Source organism: Tupaia chinensis, unplaced genomic scaffold, assembly GCF_000334495.1.
Source record: "Tupaia chinensis unplaced genomic scaffold, TupChi_1.0 Scaffold000279_1, whole genome shotgun sequence".
Taxonomy (NCBI): Eukaryota; Metazoa; Chordata; class Mammalia; order Scandentia; family Tupaiidae; genus Tupaia; species Tupaia belangeri.
In genome coordinates this window covers 935,760-951,455 of record NW_006159762.1, presented here as the reverse complement: position 1 = coordinate 951,455, position 15,696 = coordinate 935,760, and the positions used below count along the sequence as shown (strand labels likewise).

At 46.1% G+C, this 15,696-nt stretch overlaps 1 protein-coding gene across 1 annotated transcript in view; it reads left to right on the top strand.

Annotated features, from left to right (window-relative positions):
* The window catches only part of MYH16 (myosin heavy chain 16), a 67,105-nt gene that overhangs the window by 22,561 nt on the left and 28,848 nt on the right, over positions 1–15,696 (top strand). Inside the window, exons 16-27 of the mRNA XM_006150168.3 lie at positions 491–578; positions 1,222–1,339; positions 3,671–3,791; positions 4,574–4,710; positions 6,413–6,494; positions 8,764–8,937; positions 9,557–9,784; positions 10,648–10,752; positions 13,113–13,199; positions 13,420–13,565; positions 15,000–15,090; positions 15,554–15,610. Coding sequence (XP_006150230.1) covers positions 491–578; positions 1,222–1,339; positions 3,671–3,791; positions 4,574–4,710; positions 6,413–6,494; positions 8,764–8,937; positions 9,557–9,784; positions 10,648–10,752; positions 13,113–13,199; positions 13,420–13,565; positions 15,000–15,090; positions 15,554–15,610 — 1,434 coding nt within the window. The remainder of the gene's footprint in view (positions 1–490; positions 579–1,221; positions 1,340–3,670; positions 3,792–4,573; positions 4,711–6,412; positions 6,495–8,763; positions 8,938–9,556; positions 9,785–10,647; positions 10,753–13,112; positions 13,200–13,419; positions 13,566–14,999; positions 15,091–15,553; positions 15,611–15,696) is intronic.

The following is a 15,696-nucleotide window of genomic DNA, read 5'->3' as shown; positions in this document are numbered from 1 at the left end:
AGCCAATAAGAGGATGTTATACAATAGAATATTTCAATACTCCCCAAGGATTAAGCTATCCCAAGGCAGAGTGGGCCACTTCATTGGAGGTATCCAAGCTGAGGAGAAAGACCCACCCATAGAAAGATTAATAGTGGACAGGGATTTGTCCACATAGACCCTATGGTTTCTCTGTTACTGAGATTTATGATAGATGATGACTGAATCAGAAGGAGCCCCACTTCTGTAAACCATGACACATTGGGCAAGTTACTGGAATTTAAGAGCAGGGCTGTCCAGCTTTCTGAAATGATGGAAATGCTCTCTTCTGTGCCATCCAATATAGTAGCCACTAGCTATGTATAGCTAGTAAGTACTTGAAAAGTGACTGCTGTGACTGAAGCATTGAAGTATAATTTAATGTTAATCATTTAAACTCTAAATAAGTACCCCTCCTAGCATGAGTATCCTCCAACATCAGTGCTCTTTTTCCTTTTTTCTCCATCTCCAGGAGCAGCTGAATAAGCTGATGACTACCCTACACAGCACTGCCCCCCATTTTGTCCGCTGTATCGTCCCCAATGAGTTTAAACAATCAGGTACATTATGAGGTCTACATCTCTACTGGGAAGTCCTGAAGGTCTTCAAAGTTAGTATTTATTCCAGATTTAATCCACCTTTAACCACCAGGACTGATGGGGGCCAAATAAGGCTCTGAGAAAATCCCCAACAATGGGGCATCTCCCCAGACAATGTTCTGGCCTCTTTATAAAGCTGAGTGATGCTTATCTAGCCATAAATCACATTCAGGAGAGCCTCTGGGCACTGACCAAGTTGTAGAGAACCTGGGGCCCTCTGAGAAATGACAAGATGGGGGTTAATGGCACAGATGTTCAGTTCAATCTTTTTTTTTTTTTTTTGAGAGGTTTTTGCTATAGGGCGCATGCGCTTGCCAGACAGACAGAGAGAGACAGAGAGACAGAAAGTGAGAAATTACCCCCCAGGGGGGATGACCACACCACAATCCCTTCTCCTCCATTCTCTCGGGATCTTGGGCACACACGCACCCGGCATGAGTTTTAAGCCACCGGGTCTGAGACGTGAACCACAGTTGACTATGTGGGAGTCCAGCAACATAGCCATCACGCTAACCGCTGGTCCAGCTCAATCTTCTTGAGTGGCAAGGACTGGCTTGTCCCACTCCAGCATGGTAACTTTCCATCCTGTCCCCTCCCTCTGTAGGTGTGGTAGATGCCCACCTGATTATGCACCAGCTGGCTTGCAACGGTGTCCTGGAAGGCATTCGTATTTGCAGGAAGGGCTTCCCAAACAGGCTGCAGTATCCAGAGTTCAAACAGAGGTGAGTGGTATTTCCTAGTCTCTTGAGCACAGTGCTCAGTCTTGCAGGGATTAACCAGCTGGTGAGTAAAGCCCCAGTGCAGCTGACATATGAGTATCTTACCAATTTTGCCTCATTGTCAACGCTTTAATGCATGTTGGCCCAATTTTTAACTGCCAGCTCCCACATTTCTTTGGCTGCTAAAGCTAGCTTTGCCCCTCCTTGGCAGACTGAAATCCCCAGGAATTAACATCTCTCCAAAAGTAGCCCTCAACCTATGAGGTCATTACTGTAGAGGTTTCTGTAGAGATTTCAGCTTCCTCACATTTCTGGTGGCTAACTCTGAGGCATTCTCTATACTTGCTCAGACAACAGTGTGCTGGTAAATGTTTCAAAGGGGTCTCCAGGTTGGGGGGAAAATTTTTTTTAAAAAAACCTCTAATTGGTGGTATCTGCCAGTCTTCATAGTGTAAATACTCCCTCCCCTGCTCCCAGTGTTCCCCAAGAGTATCAAGCTCTAGTTGCTTTGATAACATGCTTTCTATTTGCCCTCTGCCCACTTTCAGCTCTTCCACCTCCGAGATAAACTACTTGTACTCAAATCCTTGTCTCAGAGTCTGCTTCTAGAACTAAGACCCCCTCCTTAGAGAGGATTTTCTACCCACCCCTCAGTTGCTAGACCATTATTACCTCCAATTGATGGATCAGGAAAGACTTGTCTAAGATCTCAAAGTGGGCTGGTCAGGAAAAGAAGCTATTTTCCTATGTCTGGGTCAGTGCTCTCTTCTCTACTCCATGCTCAGTCAAAAAGGAGAGGGTCATGGTTTCTTTGTTACTAAGAAGATATCTTCCCTGAACCCCCCCAATCCACACCAACATTCACTCCCAAGGTGTAGCCCTTGCCCCGAAGCTTCCTATCAATTTTATCTCTCTGTCAACCTTGGGCATCTGTAAAGTCTACTTCTTGTCTTAAAGAAGACAAAGAACAGTGAATACGGTATGAATGGTGGTGTAGCAGTAACAATGCTCTACAAGGCTGACTCACATGGGAAGGTTCTCAGCTTGTGTTCCAAGACCTCCCTGAAAACATTGGACATTCATGTGCCCATGACCCCAGCTGACTGGGGCTAAGGGTGGATCACAGCATAAAAACCCAATTGGGGAACCAGCAGTTAGCGTAATGGCTATGTCGCTGGACACCCACGCAGTCGACCGCGGTTCACGTCCCGGACCCGGTGGCTTAAAACTCACGCCGGGCGCGTTTGCATGCGTGCCCAAGATCCTGAGAGGAGAATGGAGGAGAGGGGATTGCAGCATGACCATCCCCCCTGGGGGGTGATTTCTCACTTTCTGTCTCTACGTCTCTCTCTGGCTGCCGAGCGCACACTCCCTATAGCAAAAACCTCTCAAAAAAAAAAAAACCCAATTGGATGTGACTATTTCTCTTTCTCTTGCTCATAGGAGAAGTAAATAAACTTTTTTTTTTAGTTTGTTTGTTTGTTTGTTTGCCATGTGCTATATGCATTCACAGAGAAAAACAGAGAGACTGTGAGAGGGAAAGTGAGAAATCACTCCCCAGGGTGGATGGCCATGACACAATCCCATCTCCTTCATTCTCCTCCTGGGATTTTGGTCATGCACACACATCCCCCCATGTGATTCTCAAGCCACCAGGTCTGGGATTTGAACCACGGTTGGCCATTTGGGAGTCTAGCACTTCAAACACCATGCCACCTGCTGGCCCCAATAAATAAACTCTTCAAAAAAGTATATCAATGAAGGACAAGCAGATAGTGTAATGGCTACATCACTGGATTCCCATATGATCAACCACGGTTTGAGTCCCAGACCCAGAGGTTGAACCAGACCCAGAACCTTGAAACTCAAGCTGGACATGTGTGTGCACATGTCCAAAATTCCTAGAGAAGAATGGAGAAGAAGAGGTTGTGGCATGACTATCCCTCCAGGAGGGTGATTTCTTGCTTTGGGTCTCTCTATCTCTGGCAAAGTGCATGTACCCTATAGCAAAAATCTCTCTCTAAAATATATATATATATGTGTATATATATATATATATATATACACATATATATATATAAATAAAATATATACATATTACACATGTGTATAGTGTGTATATAACGTGTACACATTATATATGTATGTATACATATGTGTATATGTTGATCGGTATAGATTATATAATATACATATTACATGTGTATGTGTATATGCATATACACACACACATACACATATGTATATATATATCAATAGGTAACTGTGTGAATGAACTTTGTATGCTGCCAACCTGGGTATGATGATGACTGCCAGTAATCTCTCTTCTACCAGGTACCAAGTACTGAACCCTAACGTGATTCCCCAGGGCTTTGTGGACAACAAGAAAGCTTCAGAGCTGCTCCTTGGGTCCATTGATTTGGACGTGAATGATTACAAAATCGGACATACCAAGGTAGGGTCTTCTGGTGCGTGCTCCCTCCCTATACCCACTCAGCCTTGTCCCAGGAAGGCAGGCTTGGGGTGTAAATTCCAGCTCAGTGACTGACCAGTCACCTGCCTTGTGCAAGTCCCTCAACTGCTGAGAGTTTCAGTTTCCTCCTCTGCAAAGTTAAGGATGGTAATGCCAGTCTCACAGGATCTGAGATAACTAGTGGCAACAGGTATAGAACCAGCTCAGTACTTTGTGGTACTCATTCAATTATAGAACATTCCTTAGTACTGCATCAGCCCTAAGTTTCTAAGAATAAAAAGAGCTAAATAAAATCAAGGTCCAGCATCTAGCCCAATAGGGTGGTATGTGTGGGCAGGACTGGCAATGAAGTGTTACAACTGAATGAAGCTCACAAAGTAAGCCTTGAACCCTGAGCTGGCAGGTGAGTCGGGGCTGACTCAGACAGAGCAGCCTTCTGATCCTGACTCACAGGGTCTGGGTTGCACTATGTCTATCCTATTTCCTGGCCCTTCAGAGTTCTATCTAGACCATAGGGACTAGCCAGACTAGTGGTGCAAGGTGTCCATCTGTGGCTGCCCCAAAAGACAATACCCCAACATTACAGTCAGGGTGACGTGAGAGAAGCACTGGCTTTGCAGTCAAGAGTGTCAGGCTCAAAGCCTGCCTTTGTGCAGCTTAGAGCAGATCCCTTGCCTCTCCAAGTTTCATGCATGACACACACCTAGTGTGGCTGCCACTGGGTAATAACTGGGTTGTTTTCAGACCATGGCCTTTTTACCCAGGTGTTCTTTCGCGCTGGCATTCTGGCCAAGCTCGAGGACATGAGGGACGAGCGTCTGGCCAAGATCATGACGATGCTTCAGTGTCGGCTCCGGGGATTCCTCATGAGGGTTGAGTTCAAGAAGATGCTTGAACGAAGGTAGCCCTCACAAACACGGATGGGGCAGGTCTATGGAAACCCCGCACACATACACACACACGCACGCACACACTCCATTAGCTACACAATGTAGTGGGATGAGGGATGGACATCAATGTCTTCACTGGCCCAAAGAACCCTGTTTGGGGCTCTATCAGCCTCCTGGGGCTGCCATAACAAAGTATCACACATTGGGAGGCTTCAAACAACAGGAATTTGTTCTCTCAGTTCTCAAAGGTAGAAGTCCAAAGTCAAAGGACTGGCAGGGCCATGCTCCCTCTGAAGCCTCTAGGAAAGATCCTTCCTGGCCTCTGCCAGTCCTGGTAGCCCCAGGTGCTCCTTGGCTTGTAGATATATCACTCCTATCTCTGTGTCTGTCTTCACATGGACTTCTCCCTGTATCTGTCTTCGGATCATCCCTCTTTTTATGGTATCAGTCATATTGGACTAAGGACCCGGCTTACTCCAGTATGACCTTATCTTAACTAATTACATCTGTAGCAACCCTGTTTCCAAATAAGGTCTCACTGACAGGTATTGGCGGTTAGGACTTCAATTTATCTTTTGGTAAAAACAATTCATCCCTTAACAAGGGCCAACATAAATCTTTATATAACCAATATAAACCCTTCTCTTTATAGTTTCCAAATCACTTTCACAGCCCTCCCTTTACTTTGTCCATAGGATGACACTGAGGGGGGTGTGGTAGAGACAGCACTCCCATTTTACAGATGTAGAAACTGAGGTCAGAAGAACTAAGGAATTGGGCAAGGTTTATGCAGAGTCAGGATTAAAACTCAGTAATTCTCCCTCCAAATTCCTGCCTTTGGTATCACATTTTTCAGCCACTCCCTAACATGGTCATTCAAAACTTTCTGGGTCCATCCTCACTGACCTGTGACTCAGGTGTTTTGTGGTCCTAATGTTAGTGATGAATTTCTGCTACCTACCAGCAGGTCCTCCATGACCTCCAAATGAAGGCAGGTTCACTAGCTAGGGGCCGAATGGAGGAATCCAATCTGGCCCAAGGCCTCCCATACACAGGAGGCAGGAAAAACTGCTAGGGACAAAAACAAGGCAGAATCCAGAGATTGCAGATTGGCAAGATTTGGAGACTAATGGGTAATTTCTGGTGAGAAAATGAACAGAAGGAGAATGCTGGAGTAAATGAGTGGTCTGTCTCTGATTCCTGCCATCTGGGAGGGACCCGATCCCTTATTTTCTACCTCAGTTTTCTTAATGCATGACTGGGCTCAAAAGATGGATCTGATGAGCCTGAGTCTCACTGCCCCAGACCATGCAGGCAATGCCGACTTTTTTTTTTTTTTTTTAACTTTGCTATAGAGCACATGTACTCTCTGGAAAGAGACAGGGAGAAAGAAAGAGAGAGAGAAAAAATGAGAAATCAACCCCTATGGGGATGACCATGCTGCAATCCCTTCCCTTTTACTCTGAGGATTTTGGGCATGCACGCACACACAGTGCCTAGTCTCTATTTCAAGCCACCAGGTCTGGGACTCAAACTGTGCAGTCAACCATTTGGGATCCAGTCACCTTAACCTCTATACTACCTGCTGGCCCCAGTGCTGGCTCTTGAGAAAGTAATTTTGTATCTGAACAAAGTAGACCTTCCCTTCCTCAGAGAGCCAGGCCCTGACACCTTCGTTTAACCTTTGCAACCCTGGACTTGTTGTTGTTGCAGAATAGGCCTGAAAGTCATTCAGCGGAACGTGCGCAAGTTCCTGCAGCTGCGTTTCTGGGGCTGGTGGAAGCTCTACAACAAGGTGAGGGCCAAGGGGCCAGGCCAGGCAAGACTGCTGCTGCCTGCAGGCTGGGGGAACCTCAGAACGAGAAGGAGGTGACCCTCTGAGCGGGAGGCCACAGGAGCCCTCTGGAAGTCTGAAAAGAGGGAATCTTGGAGATAAAGTGTCCAGACAAACAAAGGGTAATCCTCGCTAAGAAAAAATTACTGTGTGCTCTACCACCTTCCATTCTCATTCCTCAAAATAAAATCCACTTAGGATAGAGAACACTACTCCTTCTCACCCCTCATACCAAAAAAAGTGGGCTTGGTTATTGACTCCTTGTGCCTGGGCATGTTGAGGCATTTTTAATTCCTTCAGTGAGTCCTTGGCCTCAAAGCCAGAAGAACCTCAAGAAACAATGGAAACCAGGGAACCAGCAGTTAGCGTAATGGCTATGTCGCTGGGCTCAACGTAGTTGACCGCGGTTCGCATCCCGGACCCAGTGGCTTAAAACTCACGCCGGGCATGTGTGCACGCATGCCCAAAATCCCGAGAGGAGAATGGAGGAGAAGGGATTGCGGCGTGACCATCCCCCCTGGGGGGTGATTTCTCGCTTTCTGTCTCTATGTCTCTCTATGTCTGTCTGGCGAGCGCACGTGCCCTATAGCAAAAATCTCTCCAAAAAAAAAAAGAAACAACGGAAACCAGCCTCTCATTTTCCAGGATCTTCCTGGGCAATAGTGAGGGCAGTGCAAGTCAGCCAGCCCATGGGGATGTGGATTCCACAAGCAGCCAGGCTGCCTTCAAGCCATGCAGGAGGCCTTGAACCATTCCACTGAGTGGAGATCAAATCATGCCCTCTAGAGTCACCATAAAGGCACATGTCTCTAAACGTTTAGCTGTTCAGAGGACAGAAAGGTGATGTTGTTTGGGGTGGCCAGGCAGGTAGTGGGGAGAGACTCCAAGTCATCTCCTGAGCCCACCATAGCTCACAAAGAAGCATCTTTCCACAACAGCACTCGCCCTTCTAACAGCCATAGACAGCTTTCTAACCACCGGTGCTCATCACAGATTGAAGGGGAGGAATCATAAGTTCTGCATACCAAAGAGCTCCACACACAGGCAGCCCCTTTGAGCCTGAGGTGTCCAGTCATCACCTGCACTGCCTGGATCTCCCCATCAGTTCTGTGACTAGCCATATTTCTTCATGTCAATTCACTTTTTTTAATGAGAGATTTTTGCTATAGGATGTATGTGCTCGTGGGAGAGACAGAGAGACAGAGAAACTAGCCCCCCAGGGGGGATAGCCATTGAGCAATCCCTTCTCCTCCATTCTCCTCTCAGGATTTTAGGCACACATGCACAGGCACCCAGCATGAGTTTTAAGCTGCCAGGACTTGAACCATGGTCGACTATGTAGGTGTCCAGTGACAGAATCATTATACCATCTGCTCGTCCCTCAATTCACTTTTTTAATTTGAAAATTTTAATTTAAAAAGAAAACTTAACTGCTTTAACCTCATCCTAAAGAAACATTGTCCACAACATTGTGAATTTGATTAATTCTTTTTCATTTTTTAAATTACCCACTGAACTAATTGAGTAATACCTCAAATCAAAGGGTTTCTACGTAATGTGTGCATCCATCTCACCTACTTCCTTAGTGGAAAGTCCCAGACCAACTGCATCTAAGATTATTACTTTTTCACACCAATGTTGCCATTGCGACAATGAACAGGTTGGCAATGAATGAGGTTTATCTGTTACCTTTCAAGAGAATAATCCTTCCTTCCAAATCCATTTCCATGGTGTTTGCCTTCCAGGGAAATGTACCAATTTTCTCAGGAAATATTCCCAGAGGCCCTGTCCTGAAAGCTCTGCTGAGTTTATAAAGACCCACATGCAAGAGATCTTTGGGGTGCTTGCAGACTAGCAGCAGGGCAGAGGAACATGGTGAGGGGCCTGACGGACCCAGATCCTCCAATGAGAGTGAGAGGTGCCACAGAAGTATTGAGAAGCTCAGGTAGATAAAGTACTGGGGGGCACAGAAGGCTGAGAAACATTGATCATGTCTCTCAGGATTAATGAGCATCCTAAGAACTGGGCCTAAACAAGGGTAGGCTTCTCTGTTGAGGCCAGGGATGCTTTATGGTGAGGAGCTCCACCTGCAGAGCTGCAGAAAGAGCTGCTTTCCACAGTAGCAGTGGCATGAGGACAAGTCTGAGGCAGACGCCCACAGCTACCATCTAGTACCCTGGTAAAACCCATCTTCTTAAAACTCTTTGGTGCTGTGTTGCTCATCACCCAGGTCAAGCCACTCCTGAATGTGGCTCGGCAAGAGGAGGAGATGAAGGCCAAAGAGGAGGAACTGAGGAGTGCCATGGCCAAGACACAAGAACTGATAAACAAAGTCAAAGAACTGGAGGAGAAGACAGCCACGCTCAGTCAGGAGAAGAATGATCTCACCATCCAACTACAGGCCGTATGTAGGGTCCTCAGGGGGAAGGGGCAAGAGGTTGGAGAACTATGGCAACTGCCAGGGTTGCTTTAGTCAGACTCAGAGAGAGAGGCAGGATGAAGCCATGTCGCTCCAGATCAGAGGGAAATTTCTCAGCCTACTCTTTCCTTCATTACAATGTCACTCTTGACCCAACTACCAAAAAATATCCATAGAATTATGTGCTCATAGCTACAGGCTGGGTGCACTCAGCTATGGGCCTGGGCTGTGGAGACTGTCCGAGGATGGTAGCTATGAGATGTGGTGAGAAGAGCACCCCCTGGAGTCAGAGCCCAGCTGTCTCATGAACTTGCAGCTTATATTCTCTGAGCCCCCTTTTTTTCACTCAAGGGGAAACATAGCAGGGAAGAATCAATGACACAGTTTCTGTAGAATGTCTGACTAAACACCCCTACATTGTATTCACTGCCTCATCCTTCTGGTTTATAAAGCATCTCCTGCTCCTTCTCTGATTTGACCCTCACAAACACCCAACAAAATACCCAATTTTCACATGTATCATACAGAGTAGAAAACTCAGTTTGGCAAACATTTACAGTCTTGGTCACAGTCCCAAGCCAGGCTGGGCTCTTTCATCCAACAGGAGCAAGAGAATCTGATGGATGCAGAAGAGCGGCTGACCCAAATGATGAAGACCAAGATGGAGCTGGAGAGCCAGATCTCAGATATGCGGGAGCGGCTGGAGGAGGAGGAAGGAACGGCAGCCTCGCTGAGTGCCACCAAGCGCAAGCTGGAGGGGGAGCTGAGTGACCTGAAGCGGGACCTGGAGGGTCTAGAAACCACACTGGCCAAGACAGAAAAGGAGAAGCAGGTGTGAAGCTGCCTGTGCCCTGGTGCACTCTTCTTGAGCCAAAGTACCCCCAGCCCATTCACTTGCAGGGGCCACAACTGGAGCCGTCACAGGAGTGATGCCCATTGCCCCAGCCACTGGTCCCATGGGGCCATTTTAAGTCAAATGTATCCAATACAACTTCAAATATAGTTCCTCCATTGACCAGCCACCCTCTGAGTGCTTAATAGCAATGTGTGTTAAGTGCCTCCATACTAGGCAGCACAGATAGAGAGGCTGATCTATCTACCCCTGTAGAATATTCTACTGGACAGAACAGTTGGTTAATGAACTGAGAGCTGTTCCTGTCATGGAAAAAGTGTCATCTTTAGCTGTTGGGTTTCTGCCCAAACAAGGATTGCTGCCTCTCCAAGTAGTTCTTTGGGGGAGTCTCTGGTTCCTCATGCCATCTGACTAACCTTTGACCCTGGGGTCCCTGTCCTGCCCTTGCAGGTGGGTGAGGTTCACAAGCAGATTAAAGCGGCCTTTGTCTAAACGTGTTCAACTCTGATGTGCATGCAAGCTCTGGCGATATTGAGAAGATACAGATTCTGGGTTGGCAGGTCTGGTGGACTCCAAAAATCTGAGTTTCTAGACATTCCCAGACAATGCCACTGCTGACATCTGATCACATTTCAAATAGCAAAGGCCTGATCTGGTGGTTCTTGCTGCTCCCCTCCACACCCAAGAGTCTGACTTGATAGGTCTGGGACATGCCCTAGGACTTGGCATTTCTCAAGTTTCCAGATGAGAGGGTACAGCTGAACTGAAGACCCCTCCTGTCCTTCCCACTGAGGCCATTTCCTGCCTCAAGGATCCATCTCTCTCCCCACCCTGATTTCCAGGCCTTGGATCACAAAGTTCGCACCCTGACTGGGGACCTCTCACTCCGTGAAGACTCCATTGCCAAGCTCCAGAAGGAGAAGCGGGCTCTGGAGGAGTTACACCAGGTAGGTTCCCCTGAGACTCCCCTTGGAAAAGGCGGATGAGGCTTGGTATAACATGCTTTACATGCAGAGACTGGAGACCCAAGTTCAAATCCTGGCTTTGCAGCCCTTCACCTGGAGGCTTTAGGGAAGTCAAAGAATCTTCTTCAACCTCAATTCCTTCATCAGGGCAGTACATGTAGCCACATCTTGCTGTCTTCCTTCCAGTTTTGTTAGAAGTGGAGAACCATATACATATCATCCAAACTTCCAAACTATGGATATGTCCTCTGGAAATTAAAGAAAAAAAAAAGTGTAGTGCTGAAGACTGTCTACTATTTCTAAGTGGAAGAAGGCTATGATGTACCTTATGGGGAAAATATCCATGTTAGATAAGCTTCATTCAGGCATGCATTATATAGTGTTATTGTCTGTGAGTTCAGTGTTAACAAATCAACAATATATACTAAATAAGGTGTCCTTAAACACGTATAAAACAAAATAATGTATTGATGATAGTTGTGTTAGGTGTTGATTAGCTGATGAAAATATTATGACCAGAGGCTCACAGGACCCTAACCTTATATTTCTCCTATGAACGGTGGCTCATATTTGCTAATTCAATATTTACCAATTCAGTGTTTTTGTCAACTTTATAGAACTATTCTGAATAACAACAACTGACTTATATTTTTAATAAAAGGGAGCTTTGAGTCTAATGTGGCTTAAAATTTCAGTCTTAGGAAGGCAGTTGCAGAAGCCGCAGAGAAAGGAGCCCAGGAGAATGCTGTGACAGAGAGACAGAGATATAGGAATAAAGCACCCCCCCCCTTGGGATATGGTCGTACTGCAAGCCCGTCCCCATTTCTCCACCCTGTCAGGATTTGGCGTACCCATACCTCATGGGTTTTTCAAGCTGCTAGGGCTAGGATTTGAACTGTGGGTCAGCCATATGGGGTCTGCTCCCTGGCCCGAGGCTACAGGCCAGCCCTTCCATACTACACTTGAGAGAGTAATTTCAGACAGCAAAATTACCAGTAAGAAGCCTAAATATGCAAAAATCATGGCACTAAATAGAGCTTAAGAATGATGCATACAATATGACAGCTGAAACAAAGCAGAGTATCATCTTGTTCCACTTTCACTAGAAACATGCACATTGGGTGACTCAAAATTTTGCCCCATTCAAAATCTTCCCTGCCACTGCCATGTTTATAATTAGCCATTAGAGCACTGCAGGTATTGATTTGCAATTACGGATACATTATTATGAGTAGGTGAATGGATAAATAGAGAATCCACAAATAATGAGGATTGGCTGTATTTTGGGATACTTTTACTATCCTGAAATAAAATAAGTAATACATAACACCAAAAAATTGGGGACAATCTGGTGGTTGGGGTGACTGGATTCCATGTGGCCAACTATGTGGTTCAAGTATCAGACCAAGCGGCTTGGAAAACATTCTAGGTACATGTGCGTGCTTGCCCAAAATCCCAAGAGAAAAGCAGAGGAGAAAGGAATTGCAGCATGGCCATCACCCCTAGGGGTTGCTTTAAAAAAACATCATAGTATGTCCTTCGATATATAAGAGAAATGAATGACAAGTGACTTACAACAAATAATGGACTGCCAATGTGTAAAAGCTCAGGCAGATCCACTAGGAGACATCTGTGATGGTGCAGACTGGCACCGGAGGTAATGTTGCAACTTGGATAGCAGGTGTGGCTGCTGTCAGTAATGTGATTTTACAAAATGGTGAATAACTCCTAGAGACGGTTTGAACAATAACAAATAAATATTCTCTCATTTTTCATGGAGATTATTCTTTAAGATGTAGTGGATACTAAATAAAAAATAATGCTGAGATATTGGGTCATCAGAAAAGTCATGACCTATTTTTCTGTTTTTCTATGCCAAAATTCATCATGACTTTTCCAATGATCAGATACATGTAAAGTGGTGCTAGGTTCTAGGTTCAGCAGAGTTTAGATAGTTGTTTTACTTCCATGAATGCCTGGGAGGGAATTCAAGCATGTGGAATCCAGAATTATCCTTCATGGTACTGAACTGTCCAGAGTAATGGGGCCTCTAATCATTGTGACAACCAGAAACACCCCAAAGATTTCTTATCTGCCCCCTGGGGAATCAGAGTCCCCAAATGACCCCCTAAGGGTCCACCTGCAGCTGATAGATGCTTTGGTCTGTTCACTTGGGCTCACCCAGAACCCCAGGTATAAGAGCCCAGTGACTGTTCACTGAAGTCAATTCAACTCCCCAAAGCCTAGGGCCCCACAGCTCAGAAGTGATATCTGAGAAACAGGTCTATTCAGCTGCTTCTGATATTCCTCATGGGACACACATGTGTATCTTTTCTTTCCAGAAAACCCTGGATGACCTGCAAGCTGAGGAGGACAAAGTGAACCACCTGACCAAGAGCAACAGCAAGCTTAGCACCCAGATCCATGAGGTAATACCTGGGGCCATTTCTACATCTCAAGGGTCAGGTGCTTCCCAGGGCCCAGGATTCTCAGATAAGTTTTGGAACCTAATCCAAGATATTCCCCCATGGTATGTAGAACTTTTTGATGCCACAGCTAAAGGATCAGGCCCAGCCTGGTTCCTTCTTGCATTCTGGCCTCAGATCCCATCCTCTCCTCTACCTTTTCTTGCTTTACTTGTCCCTGTAGCTGGAGGATAACTGGGAACAGGAAAAGAAAATCCGGGCAGAGGTGGAAAAGGCTCGTCGGAAAGCTGAGAGTGACTTAAAGATGACCATCGACAACCTTAATGAGATGGAACGTTCCAAGCTAGATCTCGAGGAGGTGGTGAAAAAGTATGCCTGTGTTTATTTCACCCATCACAATGTTAGCAACAGCTAGAGATATCCAGACGGTGCCAGGCATCATGCTGAGGTCTTCACATATATGAATGTATGATCCCAGCACCTGCTAGGTGCCAGGCAACATGGAGAGAGCTTCACGTACATGAATTATGACCTAAGTACTCACTACATGCCAGACACTGAGCTGAGTCTTCACACTCATGAGTGCATGACTCAAGAACTTGCTTTGCTCCAGGCATTGAGCCTGGCAAGGAGGGTATACAGAGGAGCAGGTGCTGCCCTGTCAGCAGGGAGCTCCCAGCCTCACATACTGCTTGTTGAGAATTGGAAAGGAGATTAGTATCATCCCTGGTAACACTGATGACTAGGCAAGACAGGGAAACTTCAGAAAAACTGATGAACTGTGCTCTCAAGGACAACAAGGAGTTGAGTGGGTATTTTATCATTATCACTCTGGCATTGATGTAGAGGACAGGTGCAGTGGAGAAAAACTGGAAGCAGGAAGACAACTGTGAAGGTAATGCAATGATCCAGGCAAGAGCATTAAATAAGTGGGGTGGAGATAAGGAGGAGTCAGATAAGAAAAGCTTTGAGGAAGTAGAATTTGGACAATGCCTCTTGAAAGCATATTTTACTAAGGTGGTTCTAAAGTAACAAAGACTGCTATGAGGGACATGTGCAGTTAAATCTGTCTCAGCATACATCCAGTAAGTGTGTGCAACCCTCCTATTTTCATCATCTACCTGGTTTCTTAGTCCTCACGTGTGGTTTCTTGAACGTAGAAGTCACATGTCAGGGAGACAGAGATTTTGTGGAAAGGTTTTGGAGGAAAGTTTTCCTTAAAAGGGCAAAGCATCTGGACCAGCAGGTAGTTAAGGTGACTCCCACATGGCAAACTGTGGGTCAAGTCCTGGACATGGAGGCTTGAAAATCACTCCAGATATATGTGCATGCATGACCAAAATACTGAGAGGAGAATAGAGGAGAAGGGATTCAGTGTGGCTATCCACTGTGGAAGGGTAATTTCTCACTTTCCCTTTCTCTGTCTCTCTCCAGCAAGTGCATGGGCCCTATGGGGGGGGGGGGAATCAAAGGGATTCTGCAGCTCCTAGAATGTAAGCTGTACCAGAGCAGTGACTCCTGTTCTATTTGCTCACTTATGTGCCTCTCATACCCTAAACAATGTCTGGCAAATAATAGGTGCTAATAAGCACATGTCACACTAAAGCCTATGAATGAATGAGTGATGAAAAGCTTGTAGGGCAGATTCTGGGGTCTGACTCTTCTGTAAGGTACACCTTCTGGGCTCTTGCCTCAGAAGGTCAGGGGTTGGGAGCTGAGTGGGTTTCATCAGGTCCAGGCCTCCTCTGGCAGCCTGCTGGTCTACCCTCAGAGCCTTTTCTCAGATTAAACCTTCCCTTACAGGAGGGATATGGAAATAAATTCTGTCAACTCTAAATATGAAGATGAGCAGTCTCTAAATTCAACACTGCAGCGGAAACTAAAGGAACATCAGGTATGTCCAGAGCCAAGAAGCCTGAACTCTCCATTTAAATTGAACTCTCTGCACCTTTCATTCACAACTGTTATTTGGCTCCTGAAGATTCTTGAGGGGCAAGACTGACATGGAGTCCTAGGAGATCAACCCAAGTTCACCTCACTCAGGGTCAAATTATTGTTCTGACAATGGTTATGAGGACCTCCATGACCTAGCCTCTGCTCCGTCCTTGACCTTACCACTTACTGTTTCCCCCCACCCCCCACACTGTGTCCAGCTATGCTGGATCTCACATGCATTAGGCTCCCTCCTGCCTCAGGGCCTCTGCACATGTTCTCTGTGCCCTGTTTCTCTCTCCTTCTGACTGTGGCCATAATATGGTCCCTTCCCTATATTCTAGTCTAAAAGGCTAAGTGGTAACTTTCTAGTTTTCATGGGAGATATGAGAACCCCATTTTCTGTTTCCTTGTGTGTCTGCTAGGCCCGAATCGAAGAGCTGGAGGAAGAGCTAGAAGCTGAGAGGGCAATGAGAGCCAAGGTAAACGAAGTACATTTACCCTTGCTGAGTCAGAGGAGTGGCTGCCAGCCACATGCCCAGCCACAAGTAGAAACTCCCTCTGAGGA